Consider the following 24,914-nt stretch of genomic DNA (forward strand, 5'->3'; position numbering starts at 1 on the left):
TGTTTGACCAAAACTTTTATTGAAGTTCAATGCAAACCAGTCGCATGTCATGACAACAGTTTTTAAAGACGATCCTTTTCTCTATAGGCGATTACTATTAAATCCATTTTAAGCCTGTGTGATCAGAACAGAAATAAAAACAAAATCTAAACCAGATGGTAGTAAACTTAACAAAAAAACACCCGAAAAACATGTCATTTCATTATAGGCTTCTCAGATCAGGCAAAAACATGAGCTACTTATTAGTGGTCCACATGCAAATAGTGTATACAATTTAAGCCACTGTTTCCTTTGGCCACTTTTGGTACTGATCAGGAAAATCCCCAAAGAACTACAGTTTTGGACATGACCTAAACACTTCTCCATTAGAATATGGTTCCAGTCAAATTGAAATCCCTTAGCTTTCATTTTTGCAGATCTAAAACTGTTGGATGTTTTTATGCCTGATCCGTGTTTTTGCTGTAAGAAAAACATTCTATATAAATTCTAAAGGATTCAAATTTTGAAGTCCATTCACAATGATATTTCTTACCAACTGCTCTATTCAAAACAGTCATGCTTCTTCAATCACACACTCCCAGAGAGCCTGCTCTGAAAATTATAACGCTAATATAGAGTTGGGGTTACTCTAACTGCAGGTCATGTCTGGCACATACTTTGAGCTGGATACTTGCAAACTGTTACACCTGCTACAACAACTTTGGTGGGTATTTGACCAAGGCAGCGTGGTTTCATGAGGGTTCACAAACGTCTACTGACCTGAAACCACACCAGACTACTGCAGTGTCCAAGGGAAATTGACTTCTTGCGGATTCTTTCTGCAGATCCACGCCTCACCCTGATCCACACTCGTACTCCACCGAGGTCAGTGTGGCAAGGTGCAGAGGTCAGTGTGGTAGGGTGAATTGATTTGAATGACTTTCTAAGTCTTGTGGGACCCACTCAAGTCCCGAACCACAATGCACTTGCAGTCAATGTACACCCGGCATTAATCTTTATACACCCACCATGACAAGACTGTACATAGCAAGCTATATTTAGTGAGGGACAATGTAAACCTAATGTTGTTGGAAACTTTGAACAAAACTAAACTCGCATTTCAACATTCATGATCTCAAGTACATTCAGCTTTGACAAAATGCAAAATATACACATCCTTTGTTTTACTATTGATTTGAAATGTTAAAATGAAAGTAAAACAGGGGAGTACCATCAGTTGGATTAAAAGCTAAATCTCTTTGTCCGGTCAAAACGAACAGGGTAGTTTTGCTTTAGTAGTTTGCATTTAGAAGTTTCTCATACTAATTTAACTGAAAAACTGAAGAAGTCTTCAAAGTTAAAATGTAGGTGCTGTATGTATCATAATGACAAACTCATTCAAAATGACACTGACCATCACATATCACAAAAGATTCATTTTAACATCATGTTCAAGTGTTTTGTGTGAATCCAAATATGTTTCTGTCCCACTTAATCTGTCAGTGCCTCTTTGAGTCCACTCCTGGAGTCACAGTCTGGCTGTCTGTTTGATGGTGGTAGTAATAAGGCATGCCAGGGTCCCCGGGGGTTCCTGGTGGTCCGGGTGGTCCGACTGGTCCTGGTTTACCCCTAGGTCCTGGTGGTCCTGCTGGTCCTCGAGCACCTTCATCTCCTTGTTCCCCCTTTGGTCCTTCCTTTCCTGGAAGTCCCTCAGCCCCACTTTTACCAACATCTCCTTTCTCTCCCCTTTCACCTTTGGGGCCAGGGGGACCCATTCCCCCCTTGGTTCCCTTAAGTCCAGCAGCACCTCTGGTACCACTGGTTCCTGGCTCTCCAGGAGGTCCTTTAGGTCCTGGGATGCCCTTTTCTCCCTGAGGTCCACGTCCTCCCGTAGGTCCTCTGTCACCTTTGCCCCCACTTAGTCCAGCTGGACCCTTGGCACCAATGTCCCCTTTGAAGCCTCTGGGTCCTGGAGGTCCCGGAGCACCTGAGGGCACCACAATAGCCCAGTTACAATTTTCTCTCAGGAATTAGGAAGATGCTTGTTTGTGCATTAAAAAACAAAATTTTAAATCGTGTATTAGTCCTGACAGAGAAATTGCATTTCTGTGCTGTGCCAACCCCACAGCTGAAGTATAACCAGACTGGACTAGACAATGCTGCCCAAAGCCTTGACGATTCATGTTTCTGTGTCCCTGGTCTCATGATGATGGTAAATAAACTTCTGCTTTAGAACTCTAGTCCCATACCTCTTCTTCCCAAGTCTCTGGCTATTTCAGTTTATCAAGTTGGTCCAATTCTCAATGATAATACCTCAGTTACACTCCATACTGGCACTAACCTTTGACTATAGTGAAGTTCTTGATGAGTTGTGTGTGGCGAACATCCACTAGCTTCATTTCTTCCATCACCATGGACAGGTTTCGGACGTCCACATCCAGGCGCACATTCAGAAGCATGTTCTGTTGTCTCAGGGAGTCCGCTAGGTTCAGCAGCAACAGCACGGTGGTGTTCAGACTCTGGAAATCACGACAAGACAAAAAAGCACGTCAAATTGAACATATGACAATTGGTCTAAAGAAGACCCTTAATAAGAATCAGTAAAATGGTTTTACCCCATTTATTTACACATATACTGTATAAGCAGCTCTTAAGGTATAAGCAAGTCCACTGTGTTCTGGCTGAATCTAATTATAAGTGTTTTATCCTCCAAGAATCAGGAAGTGTGCATTGTGGTGAATAATTAGGAATAACTTGGAACTTCTAAAAGCTGTTAAAAAAAAAGGCAGTTACAGCACCTGAGATGATAAGACAGAACAATTTTGTATTGAAAAAACACCAATTATGGATCAAGACATTCATGGGAGGCAATCTTGATCTCCAGTACAGGAGTCAAAACTGATTATTTGAAGACCACATAATACAAAAACATTTTAGTTGGTTGGGAGTACTAACATGGTATCAAAGTGACTATGTTTGCTGTGAGTGTACTGCTGAGGTACCAGTAGGTCTTCAGTCTGTCGTCCCAGTCGGCTCTGGCAGGTGGAGCTCTCGATGCTGATGTATTTGTACATGCTCTGCACATGGCTCACTGTGGCGTTGATGCTGGACGAGATGGTGTCAATCTCCATCTCAATAGAGTTCAGACGACCATCCAGGGCAGAGAATCGCTCCCCTGTGCGGTTCTCATAGTACCTGATAATGAGGGTAGACATGGCTAGACTAGTGACTGTCAGCTGTACAAGATGTTCTGTGGTCTTCTGACTTACTTTGAATGATAGTGAAGATCGTGCATGTTCTCCTCGTGTTCGTCCATGAATGAAGTCACATTGTCCAGTTGCATTTGGAGATTCATCACCTAAAATGATAAATAACAACACATACGATTTTATCATCATACATTAGAATACTCTGATCTCTGAAGTGTTCTGCAAGAATTTCTGTCTTTGTAGGACCCCATGAGGGATTACTATAGTTTATTTGCCAGTTAAATCCTTTAGGTCTAGCTCAATGTTTTTTCTTTGCGCTTACTACTTTCTACATTTTAGATACATATGGAAGCCATCAAATATATGGTGCAAGATATATGGAATTATGTGGTAGAGGAAAAAAAGTGAAATAACTTAACCAAGATATTTTTTTATATTTTATGCTCAAATCCTCAAAGCAGCCATCCTTTGCTTTGTTGATACCATTGCAAACCTTTGGCGTTCTCTTAATGAGCTTCTTGCTGAAGTCTCCTGAAATGGTTTTCACTTCACAGATGTGCCTTGTCAGGGTCAAGAAACGTTTGGAATTATTTTGTTTACTACTTTCCATATGTGTCCATTTATAGTTTTGATGTCTTCAGTGAGAAACTACAATGTAAATAATCATGGAAATAAAGAAAAATTTTAAATGTGTGTCCAGACTTTTGACTGGCGCATGTAGTTAGCCAGTGCCATTTCCGAAGGACTCTGACCCGAAATGTCACTAAAATTGGGAGCTCCAAAGAACTGCTGAGCGGATCTACTTTCTTTCTCTAGATTTGAGTTTTGGACCTACTATACTGTCTCAACATTCTTGGATGGGTGTATCTCTTTCTACATACAGCTAGCAGTGGCTTTCTTTCAAGATTTCGCAGGGCTATTGAAAGAAAAATACTTGCCAGATACTTGTATGTGTCAACTTGAGTACACAAGAATAAGTGTACTTTAAAAGATAGGGGGACCTCTATGAGATGAAGATATGACAAAAGCAGAAAAGAAACAAGTCCCTTTAACCTGGCCAGACCTGTTGGGTGAGGTCATAGAAGATCACAGTGGCCATAGCGATGCGGTACTGGTCGGCCTGGATACTGTTCTGGAGGTTGCGCATGTTCTGGGTTGTGGCACTGGTGTTGGACTTGATGTCACCTAGGACTTTGGTGTAGTTCTGCCAGTCTGTAGTCAGTTTCTGCAGGACCAACGTCTCCTCGTCTGCCTTTCTTTGGAGGGCATCAATCCACGCCGTACTGGAATGCAATGTTACATCTTGGTTGAAATTGGAAAGGGAAACTGACCAAAATCTTTAAAAGATGCAATATACTTAAGTACCTTAGTGCCACAGTAGTGTTGACTTGTTCGGCTATAGCTTTCACATCATCCTGATCCTCTACTAGGGTCTTCATCTTCTCCTCGGTCTCCTCAATCACGTCTCTCCAGCCCTGCACTTGGTTGGAAAACCTGTCTAAAGTCTGGTTCAAGATCTTGATGGCCCTCAGGTGGTTCTGAACATCTCGAGTGAGACGAGCACTGGCAGCCTGCAGGTTGGCTTGGATTTGGGAGGACTGGTCCAGGAGCTAGGATAGACAGATCCAGTTAGGGGTGCAAGATTAATCACACTTGAGTCAGAATCACAATTTCAATGGAACACAGTTAGCAAAAGGTAAAGACTGCAATTTTTGAAGTACCATAATTTCCTCCACAAAGAACAAAACATCCTGTCTTATTCTGCATCAAAACTGCTAACTACATCTGTACAAACATGTTCTGAAATGTGATGTCTTGTATTAGTTTGTCAGTTCATATTTCAGTCTTTTTATCAGTTGTTCTTTATGTGTTTAAAATGTGAGCTTTTAACACAATCCAACTATTAAAACATAAATCACAAATCTAATCACAGTCCTTGTCAGAAAAATCGAAATTGGATATTTTTTTTAGCCCTAATCATGTTAAAACATTGTTCTGTTCTGCTATTTTTGGCCCAAACTGCTGGCCATACCTGCTCTTGTCCCAGGATCATTTTCTGGATGTCTTCGAACTCTCTTTTCAAGCGGCTGATCTCCTCTGTGTACGTGGTCACATCCAAACATCCTGTGCAATTAGAGGCCACGCTCAAATCTACAAAACATAAATACACACGGAATCAGCACATAATAACTTGATGCAATGCTTTGTCATCGCAAATGTTTGGAGTAGCCCAAGCAAAACAAATACAGTTTCTTTGTTTCTTCAATGTTTGCATCACAGTTTTTGTATCTTAAAATAGGTTGTTTATTCTTGACAACTTACAAAGGGTCTATTTTCAACAGTGCTTGTAAGAATAATTAAAATACCTTGTAGTCCTTGCTGCACCTTGTTGATCTTGTTATAGTAGATGGTTTCTTCTACAGAGAGGTTCTCCACTTTTCTGAATACTAAAAGTGAACAAGACAGAAAAGTTATAGCCACAGTATATAACTTTCTTTAACCAAAAAAATAGACTAAAATAAAAGCAGTTGTGTTTTTTCTACCAAAAACTTCCTTACTGAGTGGGCTTACATCTCCACAGACATGACTCGTATTTTGCTTGACTCTTTCTGCTTGTTTCCATTGAAATGTGGTTCCTTTGGCTATAATATTCTGCAATATGGCATAAAACTTAAATAACTCCATAGAGAATCTTAGAAAGTATGGTTTTAACTTTCTATTTCCATGGGATCATGCAGGTGACATTACCTCCAGAAAGTTACACACTGTACCTTTAAAAACAGTGTACTCAGTTATATTTAAAAGACATCATAAGACAACTTAATCATCACAAATAAGGAAGCACTGAAAGATAAAATATGTTATTATGTTATTCTTCGCTATAAATATAGACAAACACATGTACAAGAGTGTATACAGCTGGCCTATGCAGTGCTCTATATATCTCCCAAAAGAAATGTAAGCAATCAACTACGGCGGGATATGAGTTGTTTGCGTACCAGATGGGCTGAGAATAAGACTGTATGTTTTAGCCCCTAGTCTTAAACTCCAGGGGCCAATCTGAGTCCAGTGCTGTGTTTGCACAGAGAAGTGTCCCACGTGCACTGTGTACATACCACCTGCTTCTACATATCCAATGCAATGGACAGAAGCTGACCCTTTACATTCTTTACCGTTCTGTAAAAACACTCGCCTAAACGGATGGTATTTTAATTGTTAGACAAATATTGTTTTGTTATGCATGTGTGAGGTAACTTTGTACTGCCATGTTTTTGTAACAAATTAGATTTTTAGATAGAAATATTTTAATAGTTGTTTTTGTAATGGTAGTAGTGAAATAAAATGGCTAAATAGTAGTAGAAATGGATAACTACAAGCTAAATTCTATTGCCGATAAAGTAAGTTAAAGTAGTGAAATAGCAGTAGTAATAACTGTTCGGTTAAAATGGATGGCATAAAAAAGTACTGTTACAATTCACTCATTCATATCTATAATGGGCCATCTAGCAAAAAGCTAATTTGCAGACCCTCATGTTGACTGATTACAATTTTATTTTGTCATGTTAAAAACTAATTTAAATGTGTATCAATATTTATTTTCTGTGAAGAATGCACACTTTTAATCATTGCCATTTTGCACAAAAAATAGCCAAATTTCTTCCTACATAAAATCCTGAAATCTGCTCCAAACCAACAGAGGATGGGCTGTAGACCTTTAACTTAATACAGCTGATTGTTGACGATTAGAATTAACTGAATCTTTATTAAAATTGTATCAGTTGCATAGCGGCTGCATTTACTTCTTATAATTAAAGGGCTTATATTATGCTATTTTTAAAGAGCTACCTTATAATGTTGTTTCCTTATCAAAAACATGCCTGGAGTTGTACTTTGTTTCATTCACACATGTTTAACACACAAAATCTACATATTCAGGCTGTAAACATTTTGGCTCTGAAATAGAAAACACTCTGTTCCACCTTGTGATGTCATGTGGTAATACAGGAAGTGCTCCACTGTGTTTATCACCTCTTTCAGCTCTGGAATGGCCAAACTCTACTGAACCAAAGGTAAAATGTATGTTTGACCTTTAGAGATGTAAACAGACTAATAGTAAATTATCTTTCATTACTAATTAAGTACGAATACAGACCATTGCTATTTGAAGTCTAAATGCATGTTTTTGGTTACTGCTCTTAAGGGAGAAGCAGAGGTCACATTGTGTTTCTCTTGTGATCAGGACAGTTTAGATGCAGAGCCAAGGACAACATGTTTTTGTGGATCCAGTCTTTGAGAGAGACTTGTACAGCTGTTCATCAGGCAATAATATCAACATGAGCTAGCCGCCTTTTGCTCTATAAACACAACGGTCAAACTGGAACTATTTGATAATATGATCAACAAACAGAGATGTGCTAAATTATGGTCTGTAAGTAATGGTCCCCATATTCACTTATGTAATAACAGCTTCTCACAAAACTACCATCGCAAGAGTGTACAGAGGGTAAAAGTACTATAATAGTAATAATAGCTTCTGTGCTAAAACATAGAAGTAGTAGTCCTATTAGTAGTAAAGGAAGTAGTACCAGTAATTGTTGTGTTGGAATAGTTTGTTGTAGTAACCTCGTTTTAGTAATTGTTGTAGCCTAGTTGTAGTAGTAGTTGTTGTAGTAGTTGTGGTAGTTGTAGTGATATTGGTTGTCATAGTTGTGGTAGTTGTAGTGGTATTAATTGTAGTAGTTGTAGTGGTTGCAGTGGTATTAGTTGCAGTAGTTGTGGTAGTTGTAGTAGTTGTAGTGGTATTAGTTGTGGTAGTTGTAGTAGTTTTAGTGGTATTAGTTGTGGTAGTTGTAGTAGTTTTAGTGGTATTAGTTGTCATAGCTGTGGCAGTTGTAGTAGTTGTAGTGGTATTAGTTGTAGTAGTTGTGGTAGTTGTAGTGGTAGTTGTGGTAGTTGTAGTGGTATTAGTTGTTGTAGTTGCAGTGGTATTGGTTGTTGTGCTTGTAGTAATAGTTGTAGTAGCTATGTAGCTACTTATTAGCTACTATTGCAGTAATGCAGAATATCTTGATATATTTTTGAGTAAAATCATTTGCAATGCATTTCTATTGATTTCACCTTTACAAATACTACAAAACTACATTTTGTCAACACTTTCCACCTATGACTGATTTTTAAGAACTAAATCTAACTGCATGTCTCCTCCTCTGGACTCCTTTTAGTAGTAAACTTATACAAGGAAATGTGTGACAATAAGTTAATCCCTCGGCTGTGGTAAAGCAGTATATTTACAGCGTTAGAGCCTGTAAAACGAGCTGCTGATGGGAGAACCAGCTGGAGGGTGGAGCTGTCGGGTAATCAACGATATCCCATTCAACAACTGTTCAAGACGTAGAAAGACGGATGTATTTTAATGGCATGCCTAAACCAATTCAATTATACAATGTAGTAGAGGTGGACTTGCCCCTATAGAACTTGGGTCAACATGGGAAATTAAACTAAGAGGAATTTTAATGTACTTAAAATGATATGTTGTTGACGTTAATTCAGAGTAATATGACATCATAGAACATTACTACCTAAAATAATTCTCTTAACATAACATTTACGTGGACAAGTTCACAGAAAACATTTAAAGGTTCATTATGTAAATTAACTGGAGGAGGTTCAGCTAACAGGTTGTCTCCATAGAGATTTTTTGCTTTGACTGGAATGTTCTACAGTATGGCATTATAACAAAGGACTAATATCTAGAGATTTGACACGATTATTAGCATGTGTCTTACCGAGTGAAGCCAGTACTGCCACGGTGATGATGAGGAAGGCCACAAATCCATACAGGACTTTGATGGCCAGCTGTAGAGCACTGGTCTGCTGACAGCGCACACAACCACTTCTGCTCCGACCTAGCACACGTACACATCATTTTACATCAATAATATAATACTGCATTTATTCAAAGCTATAGGCCTGCTAATTCCACTGCATGGACATATAGGCTAATCAATACGTGCTGGGGGAGGTCTACATGTATGTACTGCAAAATGGATTTAATCAACACATTTCCAGGAGCCTGTGATCAATACAAGCATTCATGGTCCTGTTTGATTTTCAATAAAAAAGATGAACGAGACAAACTGAAAAACTGTTAGCTAATGTTCTTTCTGGTCAGATTGTGTTAAAATAAAGCTCAGATTAAAATCTAACAAAGCCTCAGACAGAGCAGTGCCTAAAGTTAGCATCGCACTCCCAGGGAATGCTGGTGACATCAGCTGCAAACTATCAATAAATCTTTCCTGCTGTCTTCAAAACAGGCTCACAAATATGAGGCTTTGTCACTAATCAGCGGTCTACTCTTGTAATTAGTTTCCTAAAAAGAGCAGGAGTAAATTATTATTATTCATTTATTTATTTATTGTTCTTTTTGTGTATAGGAAATCAAAAGGTTTCTTACTCTGCTTGTCTTTCACCATTTCCCCTTTCTTAACAAGACCATCAAGCCACTTCACAAGTCGAGTTTTATTTTGAGTTCTTGGGGTTTTTCAGATGACAATACCGGGAGCAGTAGTTTTATGCTGCGGCCTCCTCTGCCCGACCGGAAGTCCCGAGTAGGAGTAAATTAGATTAGGCCACAGTTCATCAGCGTTTCCGATTGACTGCGCATAGTGTCAATTTGAAAGTGCTAGAGGCAGGACTGTTGGAGCTCTTGGTTTAAAGCTGATTTCTCTGCTCTCCCAATCAGTTAAAGGAGGCATGGAGCATGTACTGGAATAATGCAAGTAATGTAGCTATTCACTATTCTGTAACTAAATAGATCAAAGTATTCCTCCTATCGCTGCTGAATAAGACATTGTATAGAGCTACTTCATATTATAGTACATAAAGTGTAATTGCTATCAGTCCCACACAAAATGTTACTAAGTTTACAAAGTTTTGCACTGCCACCATAGTATCACTTGACACAACCACAGGTACGAGCCTCACACTTGAGAAGCACTCATTTGAATGTGTTACCTCTAAATGAAGGTATTTCTTCCTCTTCTCCTGTGAAATCTTCATCTGAAACAGTCAAAAGAGCATTACTCCCCACAGATACATTACTGTACAGCCTCATACTGCCCGCGAATGCTCATTTGTACAGTTGTAATACCCTGCGTGTAACTGAATACAAACTGGCAGACGTTATGGGACTATTATGCTGCTAATTACCTTTGAAAAGCTGGTTCTCGTATCCTCCATAGTTCTCTGGCAAAGACAAAGACACAAAGCAGACCCGCTTTAGTAACACAGACATTTGTAGTACCTCGTTTTTCTTGTCATTTGTGAACTTTCGTGCACTCAACAAGTTCCATAGTGGCTTTCTCAGCATGAGAAGCAGTTACTGGTTTTATGGTGAAACTTGCAGTGCGTGGTAATGGTAAAATGTGTCATAGGGCATTGTCAACACACAATTTGGCTGGAGCAGAGCTTAACCAGACACAACTGCTCAGAACACAAGTTATTATTTACAGGCCAATTCTGGGATGAATTTGCACAACAGAATGTGACTAACAATCCTCCATGGTCATAGCAATTAAGCAATTCAAATCCTGATATTAAAACTTTTGAATGGGAAAAGGCTGTCACTGGTTGCTCACAAAGTCCTTCAAATCAGGGAGGAATGGTTTGTCTGAAACTCATGAATAGGCACCAAATGCTGAGAATGTTTTGGAGGAGGAAGGAACTAGGGGAAAGGGGAATATAAAGAAGCACTGGGAGGTGTAGTTTACATGGCCAGGCAAGTTTATTGTACAGTACAATTTGTACACAAAGTAATTCAAAGTGCTTTAGAGAATAAAAAAACATTAAAATCACAATACAAACTAATCAAAACATAAATAATCAATATAAAATTAGCATTAAAAGAGAAGAGAGGAGTGCATAGAAACCTTTCAGTCATATGCACAGTTAAACTGAACCCTTTTGAGCCTGAAGGCCTGAAGCAGTAAAATGGTCATCTTCAGTAAGACTGTTCCAGGTTTTAGCTGCATAAAATTGAAACGCTGATTCTCCATGGTTGGTCCTGACTCTGAGCGCCACAGGAGGAGTCTCTGAAGTCCTCAGAGTGTGAGATGGTTCAAATGGCACTAACATGTAGGATGTAGGAGATGTACTTTGGTGCAAAGCCATGGAGAGACTTGTTCACAAGCAGAGCTGCTTTAAAGTCTATTCTCTGAGCCACAGAAAGCCAGCGATTCTAGCCAGGACCGCCAGCATCCTTCTGGACGTACTGTAGCTGTCTTAACACTCATTTGGAGAGGCCAGTGAGCAGGCTGTTACAGAAATCTAACCTACTGGAGACAAATGCATGGATAAATCTCTCCAAGCTTGGTTTTGACATTTCTGATAGTGAGTCCATCACTTGCCTTGTGAAAAACCTTAAAAACTTACACACTGCCCCTTTAATTCTATTCACTATGAACATCAGGAATTTTTGTAAGAGCTGTATGAGCTAGTGCCCCTTTAAAGTTGTCTGACCAGCCAATCCTTTCTGTTTCAATACAGATGGGTCGGGAATGGAACCATAAAGCATGACAAACGGCAATCCTAACTCCACTCTCTAATCTCTTTTTTTTGCATCTCCTCTTGAAAATTCTTGTATCATTCAAAACAAAAAACTGTAACTTTGACCTCTGATTAATCCCATCTGAACAGGATACGGTACTAGACCCATACACATCTTGGAACATTTTTGTAAAAGCATTCTCATTATGATGGGATAGTATCTTTGGTGAATATTTATCATAGGTTTACATCAGGCCAGTGGCAAATTGAAAGTTAAAATAAAAAGTGAAAATTACAAGAAGTAGGAATGACTTCTTAAAAGGAATCGCTCTGTATATTATTGATACATATAATTCCATCCAAACGATACAAACCTTCCTTCTAATAATAAGTGACTACTTTGGTCATACTGAATGCTTGCTTGGTAACAGTTACACAAACGGAGCTAGTGTAAATCCAGCCTGGAAGACCTATCTCCGCTCCCATCTACTCACCGCTTCTCCAGAGTTCACCTGCTTCTCAGCCTTGATCATCTCACTCCAATTACTCCTCCCCGCTTCTCACCACACCTCCTTCATCCAACCAGCGCCCAGTCTGCCCAATTTAAACCCTCAGCACAGATACATGGCCACTTCAGTTCGTGCAGTGCCCCAACACCTCCCCAACTCCCCCTCGGCTCCACATCATCTCATCATCCTTCAGCCTCACCTCGACCACCTCCAGGGTCCAGGCACGGGGGGAACACATCTCCTAAACGTTATCTAACTAGCACGCCCTTCATCGGATTGGCTTAACTTATTCAATAAAGCCTACTAATATTTTTCTTTTGTGTCTGTCTTTCCAGTTGTCTTTCAAGAAGAATTACATCTGCACATGTCACGTATACCTAGGCCTGTCGCGATAACAAATTTTGAATCCCCCCTAAACTAGTAGATCATAAACGATAATACTGAATGCCATAGCTCAAATCTTCAGAATAGTAGAACAAATTACAAAAATGTCCCGGTAGAACAAAGAAAGTACTCACGATAAATACTGACCACCAAAAACAATTGTTCCGTGTAGTACGTATTGAACAATAAATCGATATTGTATTTATCATAGCGGAGGTACATTCTAACCCCGAACAGAACGGGTCATACAGGCCTATGCTTGGTTGTATAAAGTCATGTTGCCCATAATAGTGTTTGACATACAAAATCCCATTGTTTATATGTAGCAATAAGCTCAAGGTAAAACATGGGACAAATCTTTCGCTTAGATTTCATGTTAGGTCAGCACTTTCATACTTCCTTTTTATTTTATTTTATTCCAATTTCCAAATGTTTGGACTACTTATCATCAAAGCAGTAAAATGGCACAGAGTAGCAGCCATGTCTCTTCAAGTTAGCTCCAAGACAGCTGCGGCTACAGTGGTTGCAGAGAACATTTGTGGATGTAATGAATGATCAACTAAAATATTAATGTTTTAGAATCATACGGTCCCTAAAGTAAGTATTATAATTTCAGAATCCAGTGCTTTCCTGTTGTAGTTTATGTTGGTGTGTTGACCCCAGGATGACTATATTCAGCTGATTGACATAAATTTTCCATAATTTGAGGTTTGGCAGAGACGTTTTTGGACAATGGGAAATCACAAAAAAAATCCATGACAAATCCAATACAAAAGATGGAATATTATTATTACTTTTTATTCACCACTGACTGAGGCTGAAAACTTGACATAGGAATCTGATCCTCGAGTAAGGACAGGGGTTAGGTTGTCAGTTTGAATATAACAAAAGCTGGGCAGATGTGCTGGCTGCATATGGAGCTCTGACATGGCCAAAACTACAAAATGAAAAGTATTGAAAGTATGAGGTACTGATGCCAGAAAACAGCAATTGTGGACAGAATGGTGAAGTGGATGAATGGAGGGGTTGTAGGAACAGTTTGCAGTTGGGCAAGAGATTTTTTTTTTTGTATAGGCCTGTTGAAAAAGGATGCACTTATAGATTTTTGTAACTTATTTTGAACTTTTTGTCTCCTTTTTTAATGTTTCCAATTGACCCTTTAAGAGCATCTGATATATTAGATTTATAGACTATATAAAGAATTAGTCTAAGAGAGTGTGACGTCACCCATAGCCAGTGAAGCCAATGAAGTGAATACAAAGTGAACTGGAGCCAGAGTCAATGAAGTGCACCCATGCTCACTTCCTATTTGGAACGTGGTGTCTGGCAGGTTAGCTACATGCATTTATATACACAGTTTATGATTATATTAGACACATGCCAACATGATGCTCTCACTTCTGCACGTGATTTTAATTCATTTTGCTTTAAAGAAATGGCTTGGCTTAACAGCTCTAAACTTGACTCATGGTTCAAACTCTCATTTTGTTTCATTTTATTTCTGCTTAGTGACAGACAGTGTATATGTGGACATACTTTTCAATATCGTGACGTTACAAATCATTAGCTCGCTATCTGTGACCCACTGACTGTACTGTTACAGTCAGTACAATAGCCCATTCAAATTAGCTGTTGTTTTGTCTACACATTTGAAAAAAGGAACAAATATACAGATAAGCTATAGAGCATCATGTGTTTGATGCAGTGATCCATGTACTAAGGATTTATGAAGGAATATCTGAAAACATTGAGCTACAGCTGCCTCGGGCTATAATAAGATACACGACTTTGACTAAACAACTAAAGGCTTACAGCGCTATGACAGCTAATTGGTTGATGGTGTCTTAGTGGACCAAAATTTGTATTTGCAGACAAATTATGTTATTGGAAGGATTTCACTGGACCATAACAGAAAGGAGAAGGCATGGAACGAGTTGGAAGTATCAAAATATCAATTTATTCCCGTTGGATCATGTATATAGTTGGATCATAGAGATTGTTGGGTCAGTGAAGGGGTCACAACATAACTCTAACTGCTTATTTTCTGTCCAGTTGTGTTATGTGCTTAACCTGGACCTGATGAATGGAAATCTCACATGTTGTTTGATATTGTTCCCAACTTCCCACACCTTCTGCCATCTCAAGGGTCCTCCCTCTCTTTTCCTCACTTTATCTCTATCCCTCTGTATCTGTCTCTTTCCCCTTTTCTCTCTCTCTCTGTCTCTCTACCTCCCGCTCAATGTTTATCTCCCTCTCTTTCTCCCTCTCTCTTTTTCTTCATCTGTCTCTCACTCCCTCTGTCTGTCTCTCTGGAAATCTCACATGTTGTTTGATATTGTTCCCAACTTCCCACACCTTCTGCTGTCTCCAGGCTCTCATTCTCTCTCTCTCCCCTTCTCTCTTTCCCTCTGTCTCTCTTTCTCTGTATCTGTCTCGTTACTTCTCTCTCTGTTTCTCTCTCTTTCCTTGTGTCTCTCTCTCTCCCTGTCTGTCTTTCTCTTTCCCTCTCTCTCTGTCTCTCCCTCTGTCTCCCACTCTCTCACTCTATCTCCATCTCTCTCTCTCTCTCTAACTCTGTCTCTCTTCCTCTATCTTTCTCTCTATCTCTCTCTCCCGTTCTCCCTTTCCCACTCTGTCTCTCTCCCACTTTCTCTGTCTGTCTCTCGCTCTCTCCCTCTGACCTTCTCTTCCTCTCCATCTTTCTCTCTGTTTCTCTCGCCCCCTTTTTCATATTTTCTCACTCTATCTCTGTCTGTCTGCCTCTCTCCCTCTGTCTCTACCCTCTATCTTTCTCTGTATCTCTCTCTGCCATTCTCCCTTTCCCTCTCTGTCTCACTTCCACTCTCTGCCCCCCCTTTCTTCTGCTCTATCTCACTCTATCTCTCTCCCATTCTCTCTCTCTCTTTCTCTCTCTCTCTCTCTCTCTCTCTCTCCCTCTGTCTGCCTGCCTCTCTCCCTCTCTCTCTTTCCCTTTCTCTCTCTCTCTTTTTTTCTCTCTCTCTCTCTCCCTCTGTCTGCCTGCCTCTCTCCCTCTCTCTCTTTCCCTTTCTCTCTCTCTCTTTCCCTCTCTCCCTCTCTGTCTCTCCCCCTCCAGCCGCTCGTGGGACGCCTCATGTCTGTGTGCGTATGTGTGCGTATTGAGGAAGTGGAGGTGTCCAAAACTCACAGAGCACTCCCATAACCTGCCCTTCTGCACCAAAACACTGCTCTGGGGTCAGACAGTTCAGCCGCTATTATTCCCTGATCCATTTGATAGACATTTAGAGCAATAATCACTCAAACCCTGTGTGTTATTGTTCATTTGCCTAATGGAAGAAACTGTAATCTTGACCACTTGATCACTAGGGCGACTACCTCAAATAGTCAAGAAAGAGGGACACGTTGTTGAATCTTTAATTGGAATAAAATATGTTTTCTATGTAAATCAGTTTTTTCTTCATAATTCATGTGCTATCAGTTAAGATTGCTGTGTACTCTCTGCATCTAATTATGAAGCATTTTATCAGGACATGTGCTGTTAGCATGCTAGTTTTCTTTTAGCATTACAGTGACGACAAAACCACTCTGGTCTCTGAAAGATGTAAAATATAAATTCATCATGGTGAATAATTTGTAATCATAGACTGTATATATAAATGGACATAGCTAACCCACTAGCCGCGCTCCATTGACACTGGCTCCAGTTCACTTTATATTGAAAAGTTGTCGCCCCTCTCTGTGTAACTGCCATCACACTCCTTTAGTCCCCCTCTTTTTAGTCTATGTTAGTAATCAATAAATAATAAATGCATAAGGAAAAAACATTTTAAAAGTTGACAACAGTGAATGAATAGATAAAGTTTGTTCATTGTTCAGTGCTTTCTGGAATAAGCAAGAGCAGTGGAGATATTTGAATTTGAGTTTGCAGAGATGCAATGCCAGAAAGCACAAGATTATATTTAGCATCCAGAGTAGAATGTCCACTGAAGAAGCGATATACAAATACTGTATACATATTTGCAGTAAACCATTTTCCCTATGATCCTTACAAGTGCTCTAGTGAAAAGGATGGAGCAGGTGAGATTTATAGTGTTTATGCAGACGCGGAGGCAGACACATGTTGGAAAAGTCTGATTCACAATTTGATGTAATATGGATATTTTGGAAAAAATACAGGGTCCAAACTTGTCTCAAGCTGACAACAAGGGAAGACTATTGACGGGCCAAATGTAGAAGAACACTTAGCTTATGCACTTAGCTACTTTATATTTGATAGAACTGCTCCTCTCTTGTACATAGTATTGCTTGCTGAACTGCTGGCTCACTGCCTTACAATCTGGACAGGACAGGAAGCAAGTATGACACAGTATTTGTCATATTTGAACTTTTTATACAATGCAGCGACACGGTTCCTTGAAAAATAAGTAACAGTTTTACATATTCTGATTTTGATTGATGTTTTTGATAAATTGATGTGTAAGAAAAACATGGGTACTTTCAGATTGCACCAGTCATATTGATGCAACTACTACCAACTCTACTACTACAAATACCACCACTTATACTATCACTACTACTTCCACTACTACCATCAATACTACTACTACTAATCATAATTACAGTATTGTGGACAAAGCCTGTACACTTCTGGTTTCTCCTCATGACTACATTTGTTAAAGTTAGCAATTCCAAGTACTATGTGACATCACATATGACTGCCCCATTTATAGCCAGGTGGTTCTGATTAGAAACACTTGGCTGTATGAGCGGAGTTTGAAGTGTGGATACTTGTTAGACCCTCCTTCCCCCTCACTCTTTTCTTTAGTTCTCAATGTACTGTCCAGTTTTGCAGCTCTATTTGAAATGCGGTTGTGGGCGGAGTTTAGGTGTTTAGACACACTTTATATTGTCTCGCATGCAACTCTTACAGAAAAAGATTACTGCTCCTACACTTGTTTTTGTGTGAAATCCCCACCGAACGTCAGGCTTAAGTGAAACTAGGCTGGAGCTAAGGGTCCTGACCACAGCCTCGTAAAAGCCCCAAACCAGAGCTTTTTTTTTTTTTTTGTTTACATCCATTTTCTGCAAATGCTAAGAATGTATGGCACCACATGGTATAGAGCATGAGGTTACTCATATTTATTTTATCGTGATGTTTTTACAGTGGTGGAGTTACAAAATGGAAAATGGTCAAAGTCATGCCTCATCATGTTTTTAGTGCTTTGGTTTACAGCGGGTTCTCAAACTGGTATGGGAAATGTGATATACAATAATTAAATTCAGTCATTTGGTTTTATTGCGGAAACTTTTTGAAAAATTATTTACTTAGCTATTGCTCCTAGTTTAGTCCTAGCTTGAACTTGTTTTTCTGTAACGAACATGGTTTAGTGCTAATGTATGTGTTTTGGACCTGCATAACTCAGTATTTAGACTTGACATGAGTTTGTTCCTGGATTGGTCCTAGTTTTTACTCTTTTAGATATGGTTTCTAAGAGGGTCTGGCTGCAGACCTCTCTCCACATGACCCTTTGCTGCAGACTCCACCAGGATGGACCATCAGAGACGTGTCCCTGACTATTTCTCATTCATTTACTTAGTAGAAACAGTTTACATACACTTTATACCCGGTGTTGATTTAGTCCACTGTCCGTTTCAGGTGACCTGAACAATGTTTTTCAAATCGAGACGTTTCGATTACCATCCCAAAGTAATTTGTATTCTGAAAGTACTAGTCTGAGAAGGTAGAAATGTATACTACCCAGGAATAGATTAGTCAGAGATAGTCCTAGGGCAGGACTTATTCTTATGGTCCTTGGGAACCTGGGATTCCGAGATGAGTCGTCAGGGTTCTGACTTGTTTGCATTCATGTGCTTTTGACTTGGAATGTCAAGATTTTGATGACAGCATCAATAAAATCACTGAGTTGAACAGCATTTAAATGAGCTAACCAGTAGAGTTGTTGTTGTTGCTAGCCTTCATAACGTTAGGATATTTATCGCAGTTAATTTGTGGTAAATATCCTGCAGTACTCAATCAAACACGTGTAGTGTTGTGTGTTCTTGTGCAGATCTGTTTCTCTTATAACCCCTAAATCTGTTTCTCTTATAACCCCTAAATGTAATACCTGTTAGTCAAAGAGCTCAAATAATTTGTCAATAAATTGACAAATCAGCTTATTTTGGTCCATCTGCACAGAGCAGCCAACACCAGTTGCAGAAGTCGGGCAGAAGTTGCCTGAGTTGTTTTTCTGATTTGTGAGAATGTTCATGCACATTTTTCAACTCGGAAAATTGTTTTCCTGAGTTCTAAAGAACCACATGAACACAGAATAATTTACAGCTTCAATGAAAAAGACTTCCACATGTCAGCTGAAATGTCTTGATTACAAAACCTTTGTCATGTTGACGACCTCTGAAACCTTTTCTATCATAGACCACACCTGAGTCCTCAACGAATGAAGTATTGCATTGATCATAACACAGATTGTACATGTAATCACCAAAAAATGATAATCCAATATCTTCAAAATCAAAATCAACCACTAAATAGGTTATGCACTGGCATCATTTTATATGAAAGATGCCTCTCAACATTCCGACTGAACGGCACTGAGGCAGAACTCTGGGCAGCACAACAGACTAAATGTGCTTCTTGGCTTATTTTATTTTATTTATTTTTGTCAAATTTTTGTCCATGAAATTTTTTTTAGCTTAAGTCAAGAAACATGTTATTTAAGGAGAGAAGTGTTTAGTTCAACTGTGTGTGATCCCAAAGTCTGTATCAGTGACACATGTGCATGTTGTCTGCAGGGTCCCTGTTAACTGGTTTTCTACTTCAGTTTACATGATTTTCTTGTTTTAGCCCAGATGTCAAGTACAAACTAAATATTTATCAGTGTTGCAGACTTTTATATTTGCTATTACGCTGTAGCCAATTTTTCACATTTTAGATTTAGTGTTTTGAGCTTTTACAGAAGAAAATGTCATTACTTGCCATCGACACTCATGTACTGTTGCCACCCACTCAAAAAATTTGCAAAGTTGTGATGTCACCTGCATAACCTTTACACTCCACATCACTTTTTCCTGGTTTAGTCTGTACACTATAATCTTAGTACAATAGCAGACTGACTAACTGACGTACGGATCCATATTTCTGGTACAACTCAAATAAATAAAATCTCGTCTTAACGTCGTCCTTTTTCCTTCAAACAGATCTCTCAGACTGGGTGTTGAATAAAGCTGTCAATGCTCTAAGTAGCTTGAAAACTCTGTGGTCCTCCTCCCTTCTCCTGCTTCAGTTTTTCCTGCAGTGAGTCCAAGCATCCACCTGTCTGCCCTCTCTCTGCCCCCCCCTCCCTCCTTCTCTCTCTGGGACGCTACCCCTCCTCGCCCCACCCTCCCTCCTCCCCCGTGTGGGACCCTCCTCTTCCTCTGCTCTGAGAGGAATGTATGAGCCAGCAGCTTTGGTTCAGCACTGCAGACCACATGGACGGGCCTGCTGCTCTGTTATGTCCCTGGTGGTAATGAGCTGTTTCAACATGGACGATACAAGAATCAAGGAATTACATGCAAGTTGTCTGGTACTAAAAGTGCTCTTATGATTTATGAATTTATGATTAATTTCCGATTTTAAACAAATAAAACCTAGCAGACATAGAGGCTCAAAAAGTTGAATTAAAAATGTACTTGAACAATCATTTCTAGCTATGTTTTTCCAGTCTCAAAAAACTTCTTTGCCTATTTTTTTATGTCAGCCCTTCACAATACGCATGTACAATGTAATTTATCACCTATGGCCCTTCTGACCTATGCACACACACTGATTCATATAGGGTTAATAGAAGGAAGTGACACAACATCCTGCATCTTGATAATGTCATGCTAGAGTGATGCTATGCTGTGTGTTTTGGTTTAATTTGCAAACAGAACTTTCAGAGTATAGGACTTTCACGTTTGACCTATATGTATGGCCTTGGATTAAATGCAGGTTCACTGTAAAGTAATAGCTAATTTTGGAACTTCATAGCTGCAATTAGTTTCCTGAAATGAAAAGCTGAATGTCTTATGCAAGAGAATGGGCTTCAAAAGGGCATATTATATAATACTTTATAATGGTGCTTATCATAAACTGACTCAAAGTTTTAATATTTCAGCTGATTCATGCATGATTGTGTAATCTAGTGCTGTCCTGCATTAAAGGCTGTCTCTGCCCACATCTCTGCGCTTACTAACAATGATTAAAACATCCAGATTCTGATTCCTACTTGTATGGTTAAAAATATGAATGTAGTAATATTTAAACAGCAAAACAAATATAAAATCTGCTGCTTGCTACATTGAATTACAACAATGAAGGGACAGAGTTTCTCAAATCTGCAGTTTGAAATCAATGGCCCTATTTCTGTTAAGTCGTTTTAAAGCAATATTACAATATTTTACAGCAAACAATGTGTAAAATAATTATCTACATTTGTTATAGTTCGATACTAAATACTGTGGGGAAAAGGCATAAAATGTATTTTGCAAAGGTCCGATATTACGCAAAATTGACCTTTGTGAACTTTTAGCTCACAAAAGTCAATTTTTAGCTTTAGTTGGAATGTTTTTACCTCAACACAAATATACCTGGAGTCAGGTTTTGTTTCATTCACACATGTTTGAGTAACTTTTTATTATTAGTCAATGTACATCTCAAAAGCTCAAAATGCTCTGTTCCACCTAGTGATGTCATGAAGTGGTAGTTTTCAAGTTAACAGCTACCTTTTACTTTTAGTTCAGTAGAGAGAGGCAATTCCAGAGCTTAAATCATCTAAATGATTCTAGTTAAGGTTTATGAAGTTTAAAAACACAGTCGAGCAATTTTTGTATTCTGTATTACCACATGACATCACAAGGTGCAACAGAATGTTTTCCATTTGAGAAAAGAACTCAGCCTAGATATGCAGGGTTTGTGTGCTAAATGTGTGTGAATGAAACAAAACACAACTCATAACATAACATAGACCACAAAACAGTGTAATACAGGTTCTTTAAAACATTATGCATCAGTTTTAAAAGTAGTGCAGATAAAGTTGCTACATTCAAACTGGGACTACTTCTTCCACCCCTGTGCCCCATCCGTGTTATTATTACCATGCTGACACTTCAAAATGCAGATTACTGTAAGTGAGTATACATTTCTGCCGAGTATTTTTCTGTGTAATGTTATGCTCGCCCACACCAGCGTACAGTGGAGCTGACTGATCAAAGTCTCATATCCAACAACAACAGAGCCAAGGCATTCTGCACACAGCCCAATGAGAAGCACATGGGGCTCTGGTACAGGTGTCCGACTGCGTGCCATGCGAAATTCACTTCCTCACTAATGTTCTCCTTACACTTCATTTGTCAAGGATTTTTACGGCAGATGCCTTTCCGAATGTGCTCATTTTTGACTGGTTGAAAGACGACTTTGAGTTGTGATTCATATAGTGGAATATTAGAATTTTTATATTAGAATTTCTTGTGACTCAAACGTCACAAGAAATTGCACAACATAGGGACATGTAAAAAGGTTCAATAGACAGAATAGATTAGATTAGAGTAGATTATTCATGATTTATTTCTATTAAAGGCATACTATTTGACTTTTCTGGTGGAAACTTCAACCTGAAACACTTAATTACAAAAATAATAATAATAATATACCACAAATTTAAATAACAAATTATGTTTTTGTTTTTTTCTCAAATCGTGGTCACGTTCTCCTCAATTGTTTTGCATGTACTCTATACAAGTATTTCTAATTATGCAAAGATCCAATCAGATGCAAATGCTTACAAAACTTGCAACTGAGCAAATATTACTGCAGCAGGTGAATGGATGATAAGTAAGTTGTCAAATAAACTTATATTAAAACTTAAAGTCACAGTATGTAACTTTATAGGCAAAACAAAAAACCCTAAAATATAAGCTTTTTTTAAAATTTCATTTTGCTTGTTTTCTGCCCTGACATAAAACATAAAAACATGTGTCCTTACTCTGAATGGGCTTGCATCTCCACAAACCTGACTCTTATATGGCCTCCTTCTGCTTGTTTCCATAGAAACGTCATTCCTATACTATAATCTTCCACAGTATGGCATAAAACTTACTCATATCCATTGAGATTGTTCCAAAGTATGGACTTAACTTTCTATTTCTGCAGAATCATGCAGGTGACATGCATAATGTTACATATTGTATCTTTAAAGTAAAAAAACAAAAACAAACAATGCAGTCCTACCTTTCATGATTGTAGCTCGTATCTGCAAGTACCTGTCCAGTTTGCTTGTTTTGGCAACAGCTGTTTTGCCAGTAAATTTGCAATTGTTTTCACTTCACTATATCCTCCAAGTGTCAGGCAAAAACATTTTCATTATTCTAGCGTCTCAATTCTTCCGCAAAACCACAGAATCCCAAATGAAAAAGACTCAATATTTAGCAGTCCGTGTGTGTGCGTCTACTATAGGACTTTGCACGCAGCTCTCTGGCATCGTCCATCAAAGCGAACTGTAGCTACGCATGCAAAAACCATGTGGGATGGAGACCAGTTTGGGCAGGGGAACAAAATTTGGGAAGAAGGAGGGAGGGACTGATTGCTTGAGGAAACAGAGAGAGAAAGAGAGAGAGGGAAGGAGGGAGGGTGTATGTATCATGTAGGTAATTGCTAACAAATGTTTGCAGAGCGCGTTGGAAATGCGTGCCGTGGCCTTGGTTTTGGTGAGCGCACACCTCCATACACATGTCAACGCCGTAATCCTATTTTGGAAACACGTAGCGGTCTGCAGCGGTCTGAGGAGGAGCAGTGTGTGACAAAAAGCAGGTGGAGAGACCTTCGGTGTACATGGGTGTAATTGGGCATAGTGTTTGTACTTGGGCCTAGTCGCTGTGCATGTGCAAACTTCATTACATTTTGGAGGCTTTGCACTTTTATTTTCTACTTTTATTTTCAAATCCCCCAATAACACATCTGGCAAAGTCCTTGTCAAATTGGATGGCAGCTACATGTCCAATTACATTAGGCGCAGACTAGGAGAGGCATTCAACTGCAGGAGGTAAGAAACAACCGGGAAAATGTTTGTTGGGACATGTACTCACTCAACAAACAACAGTGGCAGTCAAGTAAAAACTACCGGAGTATTTGTGCTGCAGAGAGCAAATAACTTGTGAGCAATGCAGTTTTTTCAGCTATATTATCCGTCGTTATATGTATCATAGCTGTTTCTACTAACACTACTACAACAAAGTGTTAGTGCTTATGATAAATTACTACACGCACCTGAAATCTGCTCATTTGTGTGTTAAGCAGTTTGGTCCACCCTGTTGTTTTGAATGCGCTCTACAAATAAAGATCAAAACACCCCGATCTTTGACCTGCGTGTAGACTGGGACAAGTGTGGTTTGCCAAGTGTTGGGGTGAAGACTTATTGAATTGAGTTGGTCATCGCACTCGGAGTTCTATCAGCCACCTCAGCCTCTCCATCTCTTCCACTTGACCAGTCTCAATATACAGGTACTCTCTCTCCTTTATAAACATACCAGTTCAGACACCATCCTCGTCTATGCATCTCCACTGTAGACGTAGAACTACGAGCTCCCTCAGCCTCTCCACCTCCTCCTCCACCTAGCTCCCATCTCCACCGTGGTAGCAGAACCACCAGCCTCCTCATCCTCTCCGTCCATTATCAAATACACTAAAGTCAACCAAGAAATACAGTAAAACAACCATTTGTGATTTGCTTTTGTGGCCCAGAACCAATTGCATCGTCTTTTTTTATTCTACTACTGCAGCTTTTGAATGGAGACTGCACTACATCCTTCACATCAGAAAGTAATCAGTTGCCCGAAAACACAGGATGCAACTAATTGTTTTTTTAATAGTTCATTTTAGTGCTTTTCCAAGGAGATAAACAAAATCCAGAGTCATCCTTGTTTGAAGTGTCTCTGGTCTGATAAAGTGGCCTTGTTCACTACTGCTATTGGTAGCCATTAGTATAGTTCTACTTAAAATAATACCATGTTAGGAGCCAATATGGCCTTCTGCGTGCGTGTGTGTTGGGGTGTGTGTGTGTGTGTTTGTGTGTGTGGGGACTATCTGTATACACACTCATGGGGACGTGCCTTCCTTATGAGGACAAAAATCAGGTTCCCATATTGTAAATTATTCACTATTAGATCGACAACATGGTTCTAAGTTCAGCTGTGGATTAAGATTGTTTTTACATGAGGTTTTAGGTTAAGATTAGTAAATATAAGTTAATATAGTTAAAGGGCCTGTATCTGATGT

At 39.2% G+C, this 24,914-nt stretch overlaps 1 protein-coding gene across 1 annotated transcript; it reads right to left on the bottom strand.

Moving 5' to 3' along the window:
• scara3 (scavenger receptor class A, member 3) lies at positions 1-23,169 on the bottom strand. Its single transcript, XM_033991289.2, has 12 exons — positions 22,872-23,169; positions 10,398-10,433; positions 10,203-10,247; positions 8,975-9,094; positions 5,555-5,635; positions 5,221-5,339; positions 4,554-4,798; positions 4,252-4,471; positions 3,249-3,337; positions 2,982-3,174; positions 2,321-2,498; positions 1-1,966 (listed from the first exon to the last, which is right to left on the bottom strand). Exons 1-12 carry the CDS (start codon positions 22,876-22,878, stop codon positions 1,479-1,481), a joined length of 1,821 nt encoding a protein of 606 aa, XP_033847180.1. The 5' UTR covers positions 22,879-23,169; the 3' UTR covers positions 1-1,478.
• Between the last annotated feature and the right edge of the window lie 1,745 nt (positions 23,170-24,914).

The sequence above is a fragment of the Periophthalmus magnuspinnatus genome, chromosome 24 (assembly GCF_009829125.3).
Source record: "Periophthalmus magnuspinnatus isolate fPerMag1 chromosome 24, fPerMag1.2.pri, whole genome shotgun sequence".
Taxonomy (NCBI): domain Eukaryota; kingdom Metazoa; phylum Chordata; class Actinopteri; order Gobiiformes; family Gobiidae; genus Periophthalmus; species Periophthalmus magnuspinnatus.

Bases quoted from the DNA above. Each gene is read 5' to 3' on its own strand.
- scara3 (XM_033991289.2), bottom strand. The intron at 2,499-2,981 runs GTACCTCAGCAG...CGTGATTTCCAG, and splicing joins GACAGACTGAAGACCTACTG to AGTCTGAACACCACCGTGCT. The intron at 1,967-2,320 runs GTTAGTGCCAGT...TGGTGCCCTCAG, and splicing joins GAACTTCACTATAGTCAAAG to GTGCTCCGGGACCTCCAGGA.